Source organism: Aspergillus karnatakaensis, assembly GCF_047715665.1.
Source record: "Aspergillus karnatakaensis strain CBS 102800 unplaced genomic scaffold BJY04scaffold_48, whole genome shotgun sequence".
Classification (NCBI taxonomy): domain Eukaryota; kingdom Fungi; phylum Ascomycota; class Eurotiomycetes; order Eurotiales; family Aspergillaceae; genus Aspergillus; species Aspergillus karnatakaensis.
The window spans coordinates 198,998-217,016 of record NW_027395760.1 but is presented as its reverse complement, the minus strand read 5'-3'; the positions used below and the strand labels follow the sequence as shown (position 1 = coordinate 217,016).

At 49.6% G+C, this 18,019-nt stretch overlaps 5 protein-coding genes across 5 annotated transcripts; all 5 read right to left on the bottom strand.

The window, feature by feature from the left end:
• Positions 1-1,460: 1,460 nt before the first annotated feature.
• On the bottom strand, positions 1,461-2,748 carry BJY04DRAFT_221380 (cytochrome and DOMON domain-containing protein; the record flags this gene model as incomplete). The annotated part of the gene is made up of 2 exons (XM_073717103.1): positions 1,461-2,614; positions 2,703-2,748. 2 exons carry the CDS (start codon positions 2,746-2,748, stop codon positions 1,461-1,463), a joined length of 1,200 nt encoding a protein of 399 aa, XP_073568045.1.
• A 2,051-nt stretch (positions 2,749-4,799) lies between these two features.
• On the bottom strand, positions 4,800-5,156 carry BJY04DRAFT_196557 (uncharacterized protein). Its single transcript, XM_073712359.1, has one exon. It carries the CDS (start codon positions 5,143-5,145, stop codon positions 4,855-4,857), a length of 291 nt encoding a protein of 96 aa, XP_073568044.1. The 5' UTR covers positions 5,146-5,156; the 3' UTR covers positions 4,800-4,854.
• A 1,218-nt stretch (positions 5,157-6,374) lies between these two features.
• pgxB (putative extracellular exo-polygalacturonase) lies at positions 6,375-8,101 on the bottom strand. Its single transcript, XM_073719166.1, has 5 exons — positions 7,689-8,101; positions 7,457-7,624; positions 7,222-7,395; positions 6,910-7,155; positions 6,375-6,840 (listed from the first exon to the last, which is right to left on the bottom strand). The coding sequence occupies exons 1-5, from the start codon at positions 8,049-8,051 to the stop codon at positions 6,460-6,462; spliced, it is 1,332 nt and encodes a 443-aa protein (XP_073568043.1). The 5' UTR covers positions 8,052-8,101; the 3' UTR covers positions 6,375-6,459.
• Positions 8,102-8,598: 497 nt separating this feature from the next.
• BJY04DRAFT_115199 (putative ABC multidrug transporter) lies at positions 8,599-13,476 on the bottom strand. The gene is made up of 6 exons (XM_073708231.1): positions 12,788-13,476; positions 11,413-12,739; positions 11,156-11,365; positions 10,502-11,105; positions 8,848-10,451; positions 8,599-8,797 (listed from the first exon to the last, which is right to left on the bottom strand). Exons 1-6 carry the CDS (start codon positions 13,237-13,239, stop codon positions 8,654-8,656), a joined length of 4,341 nt encoding a protein of 1,446 aa, XP_073568042.1. The 5' UTR covers positions 13,240-13,476; the 3' UTR covers positions 8,599-8,653.
• Positions 13,477-14,805: 1,329 nt separating this feature from the next.
• BJY04DRAFT_115183 (putative C6 transcription factor) lies at positions 14,806-17,754 on the bottom strand. The gene is made up of 3 exons (XM_073708230.1): positions 17,632-17,754; positions 16,839-17,567; positions 14,806-16,787 (listed from the first exon to the last, which is right to left on the bottom strand). The coding sequence occupies exons 2-3, from the start codon at positions 17,385-17,387 to the stop codon at positions 15,009-15,011; spliced, it is 2,328 nt and encodes a 775-aa protein (XP_073568041.1). The 5' UTR covers positions 17,388-17,567; positions 17,632-17,754; the 3' UTR covers positions 14,806-15,008.
• Positions 17,755-18,019: the final 265 nt, after the last annotated feature.

Sequence of the window (18,019 nt, the reverse complement as noted above, 5' to 3'; positions counted from 1 at the left end):
CCGAAAAAGTCAATGACTATGGCGGGCTGACGTTCTGACCAACGCAGGGTTTGTATATGCCGGACATAGAAAAACGCAATGCTCTGTTTTGTGTAATAGGCAATTACGAGCAACTGCTTTCATGTCCCTGAAGCTTAACCGCTGCAGCGATAGCGTGCTCTTTGTGAGCAGCTTCTGGATGAATGGTCCTCTGCATCCAGGTAAACTTTCACTCGCGAAGCAGACGGTTCATCGACCCATCCTATTTGACAGTCACGAACCCCCGGAGTTCATTAGCATGGAAAAGTACCATAATTCGTTATAGCATAATCCAGCACATGCACCAATGACAGCCATGAGACGTTGCTTTCGTTGCTAGTGGTACATCCGATAATGCCACGGTTCGGACGGCAGAAGCATCCATGGCGTATAGAAGAGCATAGGCGGGTTGAGGAAAATACCGTTCATGTTCTGTACACCGACTCAAAGGGCATACATAGCAGCTGCCCCCGGCAAACTGTCTTGGCCATTCACCGAGGTTGGGTTGAGTCGGTGATTATTTCTCATCGCACAGCCAAAAAGCTCTTCTTGATACTACAGGCAGAGTGAGTGCCATGTCGTCGTGTCATCAATTCGCCAACCCACCGTTTCCGTGTCAATCCATCTCTCCTGACCTCATCCTTCCACAAACCTAGACTTTTTCAGTGGCCAGACTCAGCAGACACATCGAAAGAGTGAAGAGTCGACAGTCGACGGGGAAACGGCCGGCGAAGCTGCAGCTCGATTTTGCAACCATCACAACGACCTTTTTGTGTTTGAAGGTGGGTTTCACGGCAGTTTGCGATCAGTCATGCTGCTGTCTGTCGCTGACGCGACCGCGGTCGCGACGACGCCAAGGGAAGATTCGGAGATCCTGCGAATAATCATCCAACATCCAACACCATCCTCTGACCATCAATGCCACTTGGCGGCAGTCGCTGGATTTACCTCAGAACTTTTGGAGTCTCGGGCAGGGGTTCAACCTCTTCAAACCAAGAGCGTCAAGATAACTCCTGGGACCTGGTTAACGAGACTGAGTGTTTATCGAGACTGATTGTTTGCCTGGGAGGTTTGCAAGTTTAGTTTGGAGGCTGCTTCTTCCTCAGATCTAGGATGTCATCACCCCCTCTAATCCACTTGCAGTTTCTGGCACATGCTGACTACGTCTATCGAGCCAGGAACGCCAGCGCCGGTCTGGCCTCTTTTATTGCTGACGACTGTAAGCACAGCCACCTCGGGCTCAACGACCATGTCCGCGACTTTGAAGGTAGTTTCACCGAGAAAGGCGCACATGCTTTGCCTGCATAAAATGATTGTGTTGATTCTACTTTGGCTACTGAGCTGAGTAACTCTGGCGAAACTTTGCAAAAATCGAACATATACGCATCGATGGGAACCGTATCTCGCTATTCGAGCCGTCGTTACGTTGACTTGTTCCATGTTCATTCCTGCCCGTTGCTTGCAGCTTCCGTTGAACTTTCAGACTTTTTGCGTCCATTCAGACCCCTGTTTCTCTTCCCGCCAATTCTCATAGCGTTGAATACCTGAACAGCCACATAGGTCAGGCCGATAACTCCAGCAATCACCGAGTAAGCAATCACGGCGCTTCTTGGCGTATTTGGGTTGCCAATGCCCGCCAAGCGGAAACCAAGGCCACCAGTGACGACTCCTCCGATGATCACCAGCCTCCCGAGCCATCGATGTAGATGGGAAAAAACACTCTTTCCGCCAGTACGGCGGAAATGTAAATGCTGGAGCAGGCCCATGGCCGGCTGGAACAGGATGAGAAGTCCAATCACAACCAGGCCCAGGATGGGATGGACGTCATCCATAAGATCATTGTCTGTTCCCAGCTTTATTCCTAGGCCCATCCCTGCAATGGCCAAAAGAAGAGTGATAGCCTGGAGGGGTGCATGTGCCTTGACAATGATGCCGCGTACAGGAAGAGCAGTGAGCAATCCAAAAGAGGGGAACAAGACGACAAATGCAAGGCTCATTATAACGCCGTGGGCGATCAGCATGTCCGCGCCGTTTGTTGCGTCTCCTCCGACTTCACTAGGCTGATTGGAGGGAGAGCTCGGGTCATAGTCTAGGAACGGATTTTCAGAAGTCGAAACGAAATTCGCCAATTCGACGCCGGTTCCACCAAAATCGTCGTGGAAAGTGATGTCGGCTTCCACGTCGTTGGAGTTGAGCGGCGCGCCTCCTTTATATGCAAAGATCCATGATGAGCTCGGAGAATATTGACACGAGTCGCATTGGATATTGGCCGTCATCATCCCATCTTGGATGCCACTGCCGTCCAGGAGAGAAACCTGGGCTTGGGAGTTATACCGTGGTGGGACATGTCCTGTTCCCGTGCGAGGTGAAATAGTAACATTGTCTGGCGAGGCCGAGTACAGAACAAACATATCAGCCCCTGCCATTTGTGTCCCTTGACCGAGTGCTACCCATTCCAGGGTTGCGGGAGCGCGAATCTGAAAAAGGATGGGCCCTGAACCTGAGGATGCAGTCCGTTCGGGTGCGGTGATGCTGTAAAAAATATCACTTTGAGATTCGGGCGAAAAGGTGTCAATCTGAGCCGCAACAAAGGAGCCTGGTAAAGTCAGCAACGTGATTTTACAGATCATCACGAGCTAATACTGGGACAGCAACAGCAGACGAGATGACTTCGGGAGATATACATAGTCCGAGTATAGCGGCTCTTGAGGAGAAAATTTGGGGCTTCATGTTGTTTCTTCAAATAGGATTGCGGTGTATGGATGCGATCAAACTAGAGAGAAAGCCCCGGAAGGGGGTGTGCATGGAATTATATACCCAAGGAACGCAAGCCCAACGGTCTCTTTGAAGAACGACAATGAAAAGTCCGTCGAAACACCGCCACGGTAAGATCTGCGGTCCATGAGCCACGGAAGCTTTGTACGTCAGCCATGCCTCCTTTGTAGGCGGCCTCATTGAATCATTTTCCCGATTGACTTTAGGGCTCCCGTCGGTTGCAAGCGCCCAGAATAATCGTGAACCTTAATGGTCAATCCTGCTAGGCAGCTGCATGCTGTGATCCGTTCACTCTCTGAACTCTGAGGTTAACCCTAACTGCGCCTTACTTTCGGTCGATCTCGACAGACCACTTGGTCTTCCTTGGCTTTCGATTACGCATACACAGTTCCAGTTCAGCAAGCGCTGACTCTCAGGTCAGAAACAACCCTGCTAGGCGTAAGGCCACTGAACGAAGAATCTTGGAACAAGGCTCTACGGAAGCGAGTACATGCGTAACCTGCTGAACCCCCGGTAAAAAGTGCTGCGCAACATCGTTCTTGAGAAACAGACTGCACGTCGCCGTTTGGCCCCCTGCACCCTGTTCAGGGTAAAACGTTTCTATTATTTGGTAAGCATCGCGCAAGGTGTAGTGCAAATGTTGGTGTTACAGAGTCGCTGAAGGAGTATCTGTGATGTTCCTGCGCTATTTCGCCCCGTGTTTATTGGGCCAAGAAGGGCTACTCGCTACTAATTTATCCCCTTTATTAGAAGCCTTAATCAGATTAACATAATACTCTGGAGCTTCTCTGAGGAGTCACATTCGACCCCACGATTTATTGCTCAAATAACGGCCTCCCTTGCATATGGATCGACGGACAGATTCGGGATGGTGACTGGCTTACCAGCTGGACTGAAACGCCATTTAAATGCCTTTACGTATTATCGCTCTGTGAGGACTTTAGAGTAAGAGTCCTTCTAAATAGAAATATAAGATATTCTTTGTGACTATCATGGACCCAAAGTGATCAATTAATGAGACGTAAAACTGCCGGGGAGACCACGCTCCCTGCGACTTCATCGACAGTCTACAACTGAAGATCTGCAGCCCTTGCATTGGTTTTTGACTATACTCTACTCGGAGTGAAGGAGGCTATATACCAAGGTCTTACAGCTTCCAATAATGCTTTGGTGCTGCCAATATACGGTGAGATGATTTCATCGGTGGATATGGAATAAATATTACGTTGTCTAGACATGTTTAGAAGAGGAAGAAAGCCCAGATGACGACATTTTGGGCCCTTGGGAATGAAAAATCACTGTTTGTTGCAGTAAGTTTGGTCAAGGGATGATGTCTTCTTGACTCAGGGTGGCCTAAGTGCTGGTAGGCTCTGCATCTCATCGTCATATGGGGCGATTACGGATGCATATTTGAACTAGACGAACGACTACATAGCTTACTATATGGTGGTTTGCAGTATAAATAGGGTGGAAAACTATAGCTTTAGCAGTCTTGAGCTAGCTTCGGACAAATGACTAAGGAGTATCTATCCGATGACAGCAATGGCTTTAAGAAACCCACCGGGGAGAATTGCACACATTAGAGTATATCTAGTCTCCAGAGAACGTTGGAGCTACCCTCATCAATAACGAGTTAGTGCGGCAACACAAGAGCACTAGAGACTCTATAGCACACATATCCTTTATAGGACTCTAAGATCGCCATCCAGATACGCATCCCACACCTCATGACCAACAAAAATGTCGAAATCAGAGTCTTGAAGACAAGCAAGAAGTTTATCGCACGCAGCCCGAAACTCAGCTGCAGTCACAGGATCTTCTTACACTTCGGAGAAAACAGTTTGAGCGTCTATCCCGAGAATGCCATTTGGGTCGTTGTCTCGAGGATAAAGCTCGACTGCACGAAGGTTCGGTAATTCTTGGTAGAGACCACGTCTGGGATCATACGTAGCCCGCTTGTCCAGGAACTCTAAAACGCTGAAAATGGGGAAGCTAATTGCAGCAATGTCGAGGCGCTCAATAGAAGACGGGAACTCTTGTGTAGGGCTCAACGCATATTGATCAAGCGCTAGATAGGTAGGTGAGTTTGCTGAAAGCTGCAAGGGAGCCGATCTTCGGGCACGAGTCCCAGGAAACAGGAGCAGCATCTTCCCAGTCAATCGTGCACCGAATAGTTTCCAGATGTTCTTTCTGAGAAGAAAGAACTGAAACTAGCTGCGCAGGCTTGAAATGAGGTGATGTATCCATCTTGTTTTGATTTATGTAGAAATCGCCACGAACGTAGGAAAAGCAACGGAGAGACTTGCATCCAGCGACTATATCTGCTAATCTCTGGGACCTTATGCGTACCATTGCAAGCTCTAGACTCGAGATATTAAGAGCTCCAGACGGTATATCTGTCTTCGAGGCTTGGATGGCGTCAATGTCCAATGACGAGATGCGAAGTTCCTCCAGTCAGCATGCAGTCCTCTGTCGCCGATAATCAAATTTAGGACCTCGAGGTTTGACATCAAGCAAGCAAGGAGAATTAAGTATGAACTGCTTTTCATCCCTACTGCATCGCCGAACAAGCGTGCTCTTCGATTGATGGGGATTTGTAAAAAGCCGTCCGAGAGCACTCTGATTGTATCCCCGTCGATGTTCGCCTCACGAACTTCATCCACGTCAGTAGACAGTTCAAGATCACTGAAAGTCGCTGTTCTAGCCAGCTTGGCTAGGTCTGGCCGCGAGATAAGAGTTCTTGCAAAAAGCATCAGAGGCACAATGCGGTCTCGCTTTCTGGTTTCGTGATCACAGCATTCGCAGAACATTTCTCGATCATATTCGCTGTAGAGAACCAGTTGCGCAATAGGATAGAGCCGCCTTGTTGTGAGGCAGAGAGCGTACAACTCGTTGTTGTGTAAATGTGTATTGAAGTGAGAAACTATAAGCAAAAGGACCTCGTCGGGTAGGTCGAGTAGACTAGGCATCATAGCCCACTGGGACCAGCAGGATGATGAAAAGAGGACCGTAGAGACAAACAAGCACCAGAAATGGTGAAACTGAACGGACCTTGATTATCAATCCTGAAATGTTTAAGTCGCGAAGAAGGTTTTGAGACAGGAAGATGAGACAAGAATCGGGGGAGCAGCAGTTTTCGTGGTGCAACAAGCACAAAGGATCGATGAGAAGAGTGATGGAGAGGAGGGAAGGTAGATAAAGATGAAGGGTAAGGTGAGGGAACTGTGAGGTATATTCCAAACCTGCCCTGTGCCTCACATGACTCGTCCATTTAAAGAAGCAGCCATTCTTCTCCAGTGGCCGGGCATCAATCCTGGGTGGGCAGGCTACCAGTAATACCTTCCATATGAGATTCGGCGAGAACAAAGAAATTTGCTCCAAGATGGATAAGAAGGGAACTTTTTGAAAACCAGGATCTAAATCTCAATCGATCCATCTGGCACACAGGGTGCGTCTTGAGAGTTTTCACTGTGAGCTAAACGATATTCATAGAAAAACAAACAAAACATATGGAATATGCCAATGTTGTAGCGTGTATTATACTGTCCTGATCATGATGGCTTTGTATGTTTGTAAGACTTGACCACTAACCTAAATACATAGTCTCACCATTTGAGCACCGCGAAAGGCGTATTCATGGCACGGAATGTCCTCAATTTTGACACTCTACGCAGCAGGCTGGCACTCAACTCCAACGCCCCCATCAATCCCTTCACAGACAACAACGCCTTGCTCTCCATCCGGCGTGAAAACGTTGATGTCCCTCAGCTGAATCCCTTCACAGACAGCATTCGGCGAGCAAATGAGCTCAGCAACCACATTACCTTCCGATCCTGACGAAGTTCCGTACACATTATCAAACACAATGTTCGTCACGTTGACCTGGGACGGGAACGACGCGCACTCTTCTGCGGGGATATTGAAGTAGCATTGGTCAATGACGACGGGGAAGTCGGTGTTCTCGACGTGGATGTTCTTGTAGGTGATATTGTTGATGCGGCCATAACCGACACCTTCGCCGGCCCAGGCTTTGAGACGAGCTCCGTTCTAGATTTTGTTAATGCTGTGCAGGTATACTAGAGCTGCGGTAGCTCTGTAGGGACTGGCTATACGTACTCCTCCGTTCAGCAGTGTGACGTTCTCAATGTATCCGTGCTCAATAATATCCAAGACACCGGGGTATTGGCCGATACTCCCCATGGAGACACCGTGTGTGTTGTTGCACCAGAGATTCTGCACGAAGATGTTGGAGGTGTTGGGCTTCGGCGAGAAGCAGTCGTCGCCGATGTCAATGCGTGTGTTCGTTACCGAGATACCGTTGACGTTGAGGGAGTCGAAGCCGTCCGTATTCTTCGGTTCAGCCTGTTCACGTCCTTTGTTAGACCACTTTCTCAAGATTTGAACCAAAAGGGTGAGCGATTGACATACGGAAGCATTGGTGGAGTACGCATTAATGAAAACGCCGTCGAACGAGATGTCCTTGCTGTTCGTGAAGAAATTGGTCCAGCACGGTGAGTTGAGTTCAGTAATTCCTTCAACCGAAAGACGAGTTGCATTCTCAGCCACGAAGAGGATGGGGCGATAGTATGTGTTGTCGGGGTCCTTAGTCCGTTAGCTACCTGTGTGCTCCAAAATAGAATCCAGACGAGCGTAGAAGACTTACCAAAATCTCCTGACCAGCAAACTCATTATACCACCTCTGTCCGTTCCCATTCAACAAGCCCTTCCCAAAGATCTTGATGTCCTTTCCACCCCACCGCCACCAGGTAATCGATCTCTGGAAGTCGTAGTAGAAATGATTCTCTTGCCAGTAAGGCACATCATCCGTGAACTGAAGCCCACCCGTATTAGCCAATTGTTTCAAAACGCAGGAGGAGCTTGATGTAAAGACTAACCTTCAGCTCCCCATCCAACTGTACTTCCACATTATCCAAAAACGTCAAATCCAGCTTCCGCCCAATAACATACTTCTCGCCTTTCTTGAGCAACAACCGTCCCCCACGATTCGCCCTCTTGATCCCCCACAGAAAGTCCGCAGAAATATCATCCTTATCATTCCTCGAGGATCGAATCGTGACGGTCCGGCGATCGTGGTGTTTGTGGTGGTGTGCACCGATCCGCTTCAGCGCCGCAACATCGTTGCCAGAGTAGATATGTGCGCCGGGGGGCGTGTGCGAGCCGGAGTAGGAGTAAGAAGGGTCAAAAACGAGGGACGCGACGGTCGTCGCGTAGAGCGCGAGGATTGGGAGAAGTCTCATTCTTGTCCGCGAGTGTGGCGATGCCAATTGATCCAGTGAACTTGGATTTAATTACCTAAGGGATAAAAGAGGAGGCTTGTTTATATACCCCCGCGCCATGGATTTAATTACCTAAGGGATAAAAGAGGAGGCTTGTTTATATACCCCCGCGCCATGCCGGAAAAAACTCATAGGGCTGTGTACCAACCTCGAATGCATTATATGAGGACTGCATGAAGGCAGGAGTTTCTCCGCCTGTAAGGAACCATGTTAGACTCCGGTGGGGATTAGATTGGGAGTAAATTGCGTCGCTGCTTTGCTGGCTGGTGAGGGGGAGATATTGTTTCTCACCACTTGAGCGGCCGGAAAAAGAAACACGGCAAATGTTCCAGGGCTGCAGATTGATTAACCTTCCCCGGATGTGGCTGGTGATGATCTTCCCGCTTGTAGCTCCTAGCTGTAATTTCGCCGTCGCAGAGAGGGGGTTGTTCCACCAATCATGCAGGTAGAGGCACGATTGGGATAGTCTGCAGTATTCAGAGGAGGGACTATGATGCCAAGTTAGGCTGCCACGATTAAATTATATACGATTGGTTTATGTACATGTCTTAAGACAACTGCGGTTATGTACGCTTCCAGAAAGGCTTCATAACGGAGCGAACATAGACAAGAAGGTAAACCATGAGGTAGTTGGAAACCACAAACGCCGTAAAGATGCCAAAATAGGGCCAAGTTTTCGAAGAGTCCAGGCTGATACCGGTGAGATACTAAGCCCAATGTTAGCGATATTTCAATAATAGACACAAGAGGAACTTACATCATCACCAAAGCTATACTCGCAGTATCCGCACTCACCTTGCCCGTCTGGGTTGGAAAGATATCCCACACCCTTTTCCTCGAGCCAAGAGCCTGCGTACTCACTGCAAGTCATGTTGAGTGGGCTCTGGAAAATCGTGAGCTCATCCTGATTGCAGACAACAGGGGTACCGCCGAGGACAGCGGTCAGCACTCCTCCAATCCAGTAGGTGAAAGGCGTGACGTAGTACATGGTATATGCCCAGAACGCAGGCATATTTTGATGTGGCTGCAGGATACCGTTGAAAGTCTCGCACATGATGATGAAGAAAGGCATGAGGGTGGCTGCCACCATTGAGTCAGCACTTAGCGCCGCAATCCATTGACCCCACGATGTCGCGAAGAGGAAGAACAAGAAGAACATCAAGAAACTGTAACCTGCGGCGAATCCCAAGGGAAGACCGACGGCGAAATAGTAGAGGACGAAAAAGATCACGGCACTGATAACCGCGTACGGAATCTCCGAGACAATCTGCGCAGTGCAGAAAGCAACCCACCCGTATACTCCGCTTGGCCCTTCTCGAGCCATCCAAAGGTCACGGTTCATGATGAATCGCATGGAGATTGCGTTGATGAATTCTGGGACCAACATGAGGACCAAGAAACATGAAAAGGCTTTCGATTGTAAATCCGTAGTGCTGTTGCCAATCTGGAGGTATGTGAGACCATTGATCAGCGCATGAAGGAATGATGCGTAGAGTCGAGAGTAAGGGTATTCGGGGCTTCTCCAGAATTGTCGCAGGGTCCTTTGGGTGAGAAGGAACATCTGTCGCTGAAGCGGCGGCATGTCCTGCCCTTGCTTTTCTTCAGGTTGCAAAGCCTCCTTTGTAGACCTGATTTCGGCGATCTCCTGCTGTGCGTGCTTTGCCTCATCTGATTGATTCCAGATGTCAGCCCAATCGAGGCTGCTTGCTGCGCGTTTCATACCCCCAACAACGACCTCAATAATGAAATCCGCGGCGTTGGTAACATTTTCCGGCTTTTGCCCGTTTCTCGAGAAGTACTCGAAGACCGAGCGGCCCGACTCTCCCACTTCTCCAAAGTAGTAGGTCTTACCACCAGGACTCAAAGCTAGCACACGATCAAATTGCTCGAACTGCTCCTGGTTCGCCTGATGGATTGTGCAGAGAATGGCCAGTCCCTGATCAGCCAGTCGTCGAAGGAGTGCGATGGTGTTCGAACTAGCGCTAGAGTCCAAGCCGCTGGTGGGCTCATCCAAGAACAAAAGCATTTCTGGCCTTGCGCAAAGCTCGACACCGATAGTGACGCGCTTCTTCTTTTCGATGTCCAATGAGCCGATGATGGCGTTCTGCAAATCCACCAGGTCTAATGTCGACAGAACAGTTCTTGCGTAGGCTAGCTTTTCATCGTCAGGCACATCGGTAGCCTGACGAAGTAGGGCAGAGAACTCGAATGCTTCGCGGACGGTGCTGCTGTCGTCGTGGATGTCCATCTGCTGACAGTACCCAATTCGGCGATTGAACGAGGAGTCAATGGGCTTTCCGTCCACGTACATCGTACCGGTTAATTCGCCGGAGCTCTGCCTTTGGGTGAGCGCAGTCAATACTAGAACAGTTAGTGGAAATGCCGTCACAAATGCGCAATGAGGCACTTACAAGTCGACTTTCCGGCACCAGAAGCTCCGACCAGAGCCGTCAAGCTTCCTGGTCTGCAGTAACCGCTGACCCCGTCCAGAAGCTTACGCTTCTCTTTTCCTACCTGGACGGAGAGCTCCAGATTGTCCCAGCTGAATGTTGATTTTGTAGCAGTGAGAGCCTGGCTAGACTGATAGTCGAGTCCAGACGATGCTGGCGCTGTGGAATCGACCTCAACAGGTCGGCCTTCTTCATCAGTGACGTTCGAGTTCTTCGGCTGCTTTCGTGACCTCTTATAATGGACCGCTCCAGCACTTCCTGGCTCCCACTCCATAATCTCACTGAGCACGCAGGTGCCAGCAACAAATGCGACGGTGAACAAGCACAAAATTCCAAAGTTTCGCCAGACGTGGCTAAAATAGAAGCCGTACTTGACCGCCAGGTAATCGTCACCGTTGACAATCGTAGAGCCCATCTGACTTCCTGCATAGGCGCAGGTCTGATAAGCGATATCCGAGTATCCAGGCCCCGATGGAACGACAGATGCATCTGCGCACGTAAAGTTCGTGTTGTGAAACTCAGCTGCCATCATGGACTCGTACGTGTATAATGCCGGTGTGATATACTACAATCGAGTTAATTTTTGCTTCAGGGATCATCTTGACAGGCACTTACCGCTATCCACCCAACCCAAGGCACATCAGCCAACATCTTGTCCACAGACAGCACATAGCCACCAAAAACGATGCAAAGTAGAACGACGAAGCCGGTGTAGCGAAGGGCTACTTCGAAGTTGGCAGAGGCGGCGGCGAATATTCGAAAGTTAGCTGTCAAACATATGGTGCACATGTAGATAAATAAATAGTCGATGAAGAAAGCGCCGGCCTGTCAAATGTTAGCATGTATATTGACAGGAGATACGCGAAACTCACATCGACCTTCAACCCAGCTAGAAAATACACCACAACCAAGTAAAGGAGAGTAAGGAGTGCGACAATAAAGATATCCACGATCACTCGAGCTAGACAGACAGCGCTAGGTCGGACAAATGCGAATTTTTTCTGACGAGTGAGAATGTCTCGCCCTTGCATTGCCTCTTCTAGTTCTGACATTTGAAGCCAAGCGAGCAAAATGGCGGAATAGAAGATGACACCCCCGCGAGAGTACATTGCGTCTGTCGTCTGCGGTTGGTCGTAAAACATCGAGCCGATGAGGAGACCATAGATGATCGAGGATATAATCTTAATATAGAGAGGCGACATGTGACCCTTGAGTTGCCATAACTGACGTTGCGCGCACAATACCACCTGGCGGAAAAGAGAGATGGTATATGGAGATTTGGAGGACACGAAGCGAGACTTGTCTGTTTGAATCGCTTTCTTGAAGTCCTCCAAGCTCCCTTGTCCAGTGGTAGCGTGCGATTCAGCCCGGCTCTTCCCGCCAAACCCCTGATCGTCGTAGTTTGAAACCTCTTTCTGGATCTTCTTGAACGCGCTGCTTGTTCGGAAAGCATCCTCGAGTTCAATAGAACCTTTCGGTGCGCGGTTTTCCCACCCAGCACGGAACTTCCTCCTCTCTGGAACAGTTATGCTAGCCAAGAAATCAGACACTGTTTGCATTTCGCCACACTCGTACCCCAGATCTTCAAAGTAGGCCTTGGCTTCGTGTGCAGGGCCTTGATACAGCATCCTTCCTTCGTCGATGAGCAGAACTTTATCAACTAGATCGTAAATGGCATCAGATGCTTGATACAACGTCATCAACGTAGCTTTGCCGCAAGTGTCGGTCATGATTCGCAAACTTCGAGCATAGTCCAAGGCGGATGAGGCATCAAGACCTCTAGTCGAGTTGTCCCAGCACATTACGGATGAATCAGTCGCTAGGGATTCAATGATTGAGATGCGCTTCCGCTCGCCACCGGATACGCCGCGAATATACTCGTTTCCGACTAGTGTGTCCATTGTATGAGACATGCCGAACACTCTGCCGTAAATTTCGAGGTACCGAGGGATTTTGTCACGGTGTCTCTTCGGGGTCTTGCTTTGAAGTGCGAATTCTAAGGTCTGACGAACGTTCAGCGTGGGAAAGTGGACGTCGTCCTCCGGAACATAGGCAACTTGGTCACGGTAGTGCTTTTTGACATCCTCTGAACTGAGACCCGAATAGTCGATAGAACCTGTTACCCCAAGATACGAGGCATGGTGGCCCGCAATTGTTCGCAGGAGGGTTGAACAGCCGGCCCCTGGCCGTCCCAATACACTATACAAGTCAGTCAGCCGCTCGATCACTCTGAGCTTTAGTACATACAGCATGATTTCACCACTCCGGACAACTCCAGTAAAATCGCGAATTAACTGCCGCCCACTCTGAGGCTCAGGTTTAGTCAACCACGGCTTGATCGTCCATTCGTAGACATCCTGGAATATAAGAGTGCGCCACAATGCATCCCCCAGCGTTTTGATTTTGGCGTTGTCACCTCCGGCGCCCCATGTTGACAATGACTGAAAGCACACTCCGAGGTTAGGCTTCTTCTTTACAGCCTGAAACTCTGCCTCTAGAAATTTGTCGAAAGAGGAATGCGGCTCCGAGTATTCCTCATCCTTCTCAGTTAGGGTTCGGTGAATTTCAGCAATGGCGTCCTCATCCTCATATGTCAAGTGTACTTGAGGAGAGGATGGTCTGCCGGTCTCGCTTTCTGCTTCTTGGGTAGAAGCGAGAGCGGCGTTGCCTTGAGGGCGCGAGTTTAGACGAGCAGGCATGTCACCTTGCTGTGCCAAAGCAGGACTTTGAGGTCAAAGATTTTGCTGTTCACAACTTCACTGTAACATGTGCGTGATGCTAATACAAGCTGATGCGAGCTTTACCAATTTATATACCTCGTCACTTGAGGTGATCTCTCAGTGCTAGCCGATATATCCCAGGCACTAGATCAATCCGGAAGCCAAGAGACACCGAAGTCATCGGACAGATGACTCGAACATGGGGAGCAGTATTGCTTATGGATCAAAATACACAAGATCAAAGCCTCACAGGGCATGCAATGATGTCTTATTTAATGGCGTCCAGTGGGCCCGCCACTTGGCCTAGAATACCGCTAGAGGTCCATGCTGAGAGGTCCAACTGCAAAATGCTTCCCGATTGGCGCTGACAGAGAAACCGTTACAAAATGTTATTCGAGCATCTGGCGTGTCATTTTCCCACTGTGGCAGGTCGCCGGAGAGGCCACAAGGTTGATCGAAACCGGACCTTGGATTTCGACCATTCTAGCGTACGTACCGTGGAAACGGCGGGGATTTGAAAGCACGATGTGGGATGGAGAACTCGCAAGCAAACATAGGGGCCTGATTGGCAGTGGTCATCGGCTGGCCACCAAAGATCATGGCAGCCCCACTGTTCCATCGGGGGTTTTCCTCTTCACGCGGCTATGCTTAAAAGTTTGAAGACCCCGAGAGAAGGCATGATATAGAGAACAACCGATGGGCGTAATAGGCTGTGGAAGGACGTAGTTATCATCAGCCTTGATACTGTGATCACTGATCGATAGAAATCTCCGGGGTGCAGACACAACTTAGACTAGCAGTCTAGCACATCATCATCGGGGAACGTGCGTCAAATTTCAACGCCAACGTTTTTTTTTTCTGAATTCTCGCGATTGGCGCTCTGAGCGCCGCCAAACCGAAAGTAGTAAAAGTATCGCCGAAGGATCCATCGTTGGCCTCCAGGTGTCGAGCGGCCTCGTGCCTTGCAAGCGTTCAGGCTGCAACAATCTGGAAAGGAAGGTCGGGGGAGAGGCCGGGCCCCGCGGACGCCGAAACATCGGAATGAGAACCGGAGGCGGTGACCGTTGACCAGAATAATAATACGAGGGGTTCAATTTTCCCTTTGCGCTCCAGAGTCCACAGCCACTGTGCAGCTTGGCGTGGTCACGAAAAGGTCAGGTCAAAAATCTAAATCAGCGATACTTTTACATCATTAGTAAATCTGTACTGGAGGCAAACTGTTGATTGAGTATACGACTCTGCAAAAACATATAATGCGTAGTCGAGACAGAATACTGAATCCCATCTGGGTAGGGGATCTTTCTTCGTATGATCTAGGTCATGGCCCTTTGAGGGCACTGTAGACTTATACGGAGTACATGCTTTTGAGAAGTCGAGCGTGGTAGCAGCGAGTAGCCCGCTTGAACATCTCGATGTTTCAAAGGCAGTTACGATTGAGTGTCGACATCTACACGATCTTGACTTGTTGGAGCTCTGCCTTGGGGGTATGTTCGAGTCCTGATGCCATTGGATTGGTTAACCCGGCATAGTGATTGTGCCCGTAAAGGCGTATTTACTCTGGCTCAAGATGCTGGATATGGGGCCTCGCACAGTAGTACTGCGAGGAAAGAATAAGGTGTTGTGTGCTGTCTGAGGTTAAAGATGGTCAAGCTCTGAAGTAGAACATGAGGCGCCTTGAAGTGATGCGGATTAGAGTATAAATAAATGGCGCACAGCGCGCGGTTTGTGACGTCGAGTTTTTGGTTTGGTTAGAGGGCTAGAAAGTTCGGATCCCAAAGCTCCGGCATTCTATAGTAGGACGGATCGATCATGTTGTTCCAATCGAGCGGCGAAAAGTCAAGAGGGTTGTTGGATAGCAACGCAATAGGGTCAAATGAAAGCTCGGAGTTGGAAGAGCCGAAGTCAGGTGTGTGTGTGGATGATGGGCCAAACTCAGAAATGTCGCTCTCAAGTTGACCTTGTATCTCGTCATAAGGCTGCCCTCGAATTATACGCTGGCATAGTCTCACAGCTCGCAGCGCCGCTTGCTCGATTTTCGTCAAAGGATCCTCTCCGTTAAGACGAGCTTTGACAGCGGCCAGGGCCATACCGTGAAAGACGAAAGCTTTGCACCCACTTCCTTTCGGCGAAATCCGAGTGCCAAAATTGTCCTGGGTGCGTTCTAAGACGCGTAGCAGAACGTCTTGCTGTGATCGTACTAGATCATTCAAAGAGCCGCCCTGAGCTGAGGGCCCTGAGTTTGAGCCAGACTCGGTGACTTGAAGAGAAAGTTCAACGCACAAGGTTGCAGCAGCATGAAAGCATTCATCACGAAACATACCGCCACTGATGTGTCCCAGAGAAGGGGTGCGAGTCAACTGAAGTCCGGGAAGTGGTAATTCAAATTGATTAAGCATCTCTAGAGCCGACTCTAGACACACCTTACGTGAATAAGAGTATTTGGGCGAGAGGGATATGCTCAATGAAAATGGTCGGTGTAGGATGAGGAGGGATCTTTGCATCAAGAACATCATGAAGGATCTTGCAAAGGACGGGCTTGTGTTCGAGGCGGGTGCAGGGAATGGAACGAGAGCCTCGTTCATGCGCCGAACCAGGTCTTCACTGAGATTCAAGGCATCGTCATATGAGAGCTTGAACTTTAGGCTATTCACAGCCTTGGCGATTCGCAGCCGTATCGGTAATGAGTGCGCAAGCATAGTTTGAAAGCTGCACTGAGTCAAGATTGCGCCATCCTTACCCAATGGGGCCTCTAACATATCCTCAGTGAGATCGGCATCGTCACAATTTGATGGTAAATCGCAATCATATTGGTCCAGATCAATTGATGGCGCAACTCCCATATCCACCGAGGCTTGCAAGTCCAGCTCCAAGATGGTAGCCCAGAGCCTCCGGCGCATTTCAGCCCAAAACGGTGTCATTTTGGCGAACCGGGCGGGATCCCTGTGCATTCCAATTGCGGTAGCCGAATGAATGAGCGAGCCCGAAGAGATCCAGACGACGTCCCCATCAACCGCCAGTGCTTGGCGCGCAATCATTAAAAGACACTGTATCTGGAGGATATCGAATTTGGCGGTCGCGCTCACGAAGAGTGATCCAATCCATGATTGGACCCCAAGTATCCAACCAACAGCAACATCATGCAATGTATCCTTTCCATTAACTGTCGTCGCAGAGTTGATAAAACAGCTCGCCGCCGCCATCAAGGACAATAACTTGGCAGTAAAGACTGTGTCCGCGGAGCCGGGGGCAGTCCAGTAGGTTTCGTATTCCCTGAGGAAACTGGGAAGGTGCAGAATGCGATAAGTGGTTTCAAATGTTGATATGTATAGGTTGAGAAGTTCATCTGCGATGTTTCGAGGTGGAAGCATCTCTTCAAGCTGTAAAGCTTTTCCATTTTTCACACGCTCTTGCTCCTGTGTCTCACGAGTCCTCAACTCGCCTCTGAACTTCTTCATCTGCTGATAATCTGAGCCTTCGGCCTTGAGATCCTTCTTACGACCTTGAAGAAATGCCACGACATCATTGAGCTGTGTCCATTAGTACTTAAGGGTATTGTGTTCAGGGAGTGTAACGCGTACGAAGGTAAATGTTAGCTCCCCGCTGGAGCGTCCGCGAAACCGGGTTCGCCCGTTTCTGCCGCGAAAGCATGCTCTATCAGATAAATTCCGCACTTGGTTCGAGATGGTATCTGGAACAGGTCTGATATCAAGCTCTGGAACAGACTCGTAGCATGAGCTTCCTGGTGTTTGAGCTGCACCACCACTTCTAGCGAGTGCCTGTTCCAGTGTTTGAACACGACTGCGCAACTCGTGTAACTCATCCGATCGTGCTTTGGGTTTGGTTACACGGTGCTTGGAGTCAAACACATACAGCCCGTTTCCCACTGAGCTGGCTCCATCGCTCGCCGCATGCCTTCGATCTGAAGGTGAACTTGCCCCATGAGAGCCGGGAACGGCACTTTGTAGTGGCTTGGGTCCAGAGAAGACACACTGGTCGGCAGTTTTTGACTTGATACACTGGCCGCATGGAAGCGATCGGTCGCACTTTAATTTCCGGCGCCTGCAAATGGCACAGGATAATGCCGGTCTGCGTCGACGCGTTGCTGTCAAATTTTGGTCTTCCTCCATCCTTCCCCCGTCTAATATCAATGCAATTCGAGGGCTGAAGTGTACAGCAGTTGGTGTGCGGTCCCTCTGCTGCAGAACATCGATTTCGCCTCATACAGATGCGGAAGTGAATGATGAAAGATGAGACAAAGGCTTATGACAGTCATCTGGGGGCCATCGGGTATTTATCTGAGCATTCCCCTGTCTGCGCTTAGCGATATGGAGGATAAGGAGAGATTGGAATGAGTGAGGCGCGGGTGGTTACCTGTCGCTCCCCGGAGTCCGACTCGGAGTTACTATATCCGCGAGATCCGAGCCGGAGATAAACTGCTGGGCTATCGAGTTTAAAAGTGGTTGATGATCCCTGCTGTCAAACTTCCATCAGAATGAATCATCCCCGTCAGAAAAACAAATAAAATCTTCTCCACGTGGACTCTGGAGTGATTGCCATATGGGCGTCGAGGATGATATCATGGAAATATATCTCATGTCTCGGGCCGCGGAGGCACCACCAAGAAACAACCCACTGGTGATGTCTGACAAGCCGCAATTAATCTCACATGAAGGAGGCGCGATATTAGTTTCACTTATCCTTAGGGAAAACTTCGACATGCATTCAAAATTCTTCTGCATTTCTTTCTGTTCCTGAATTA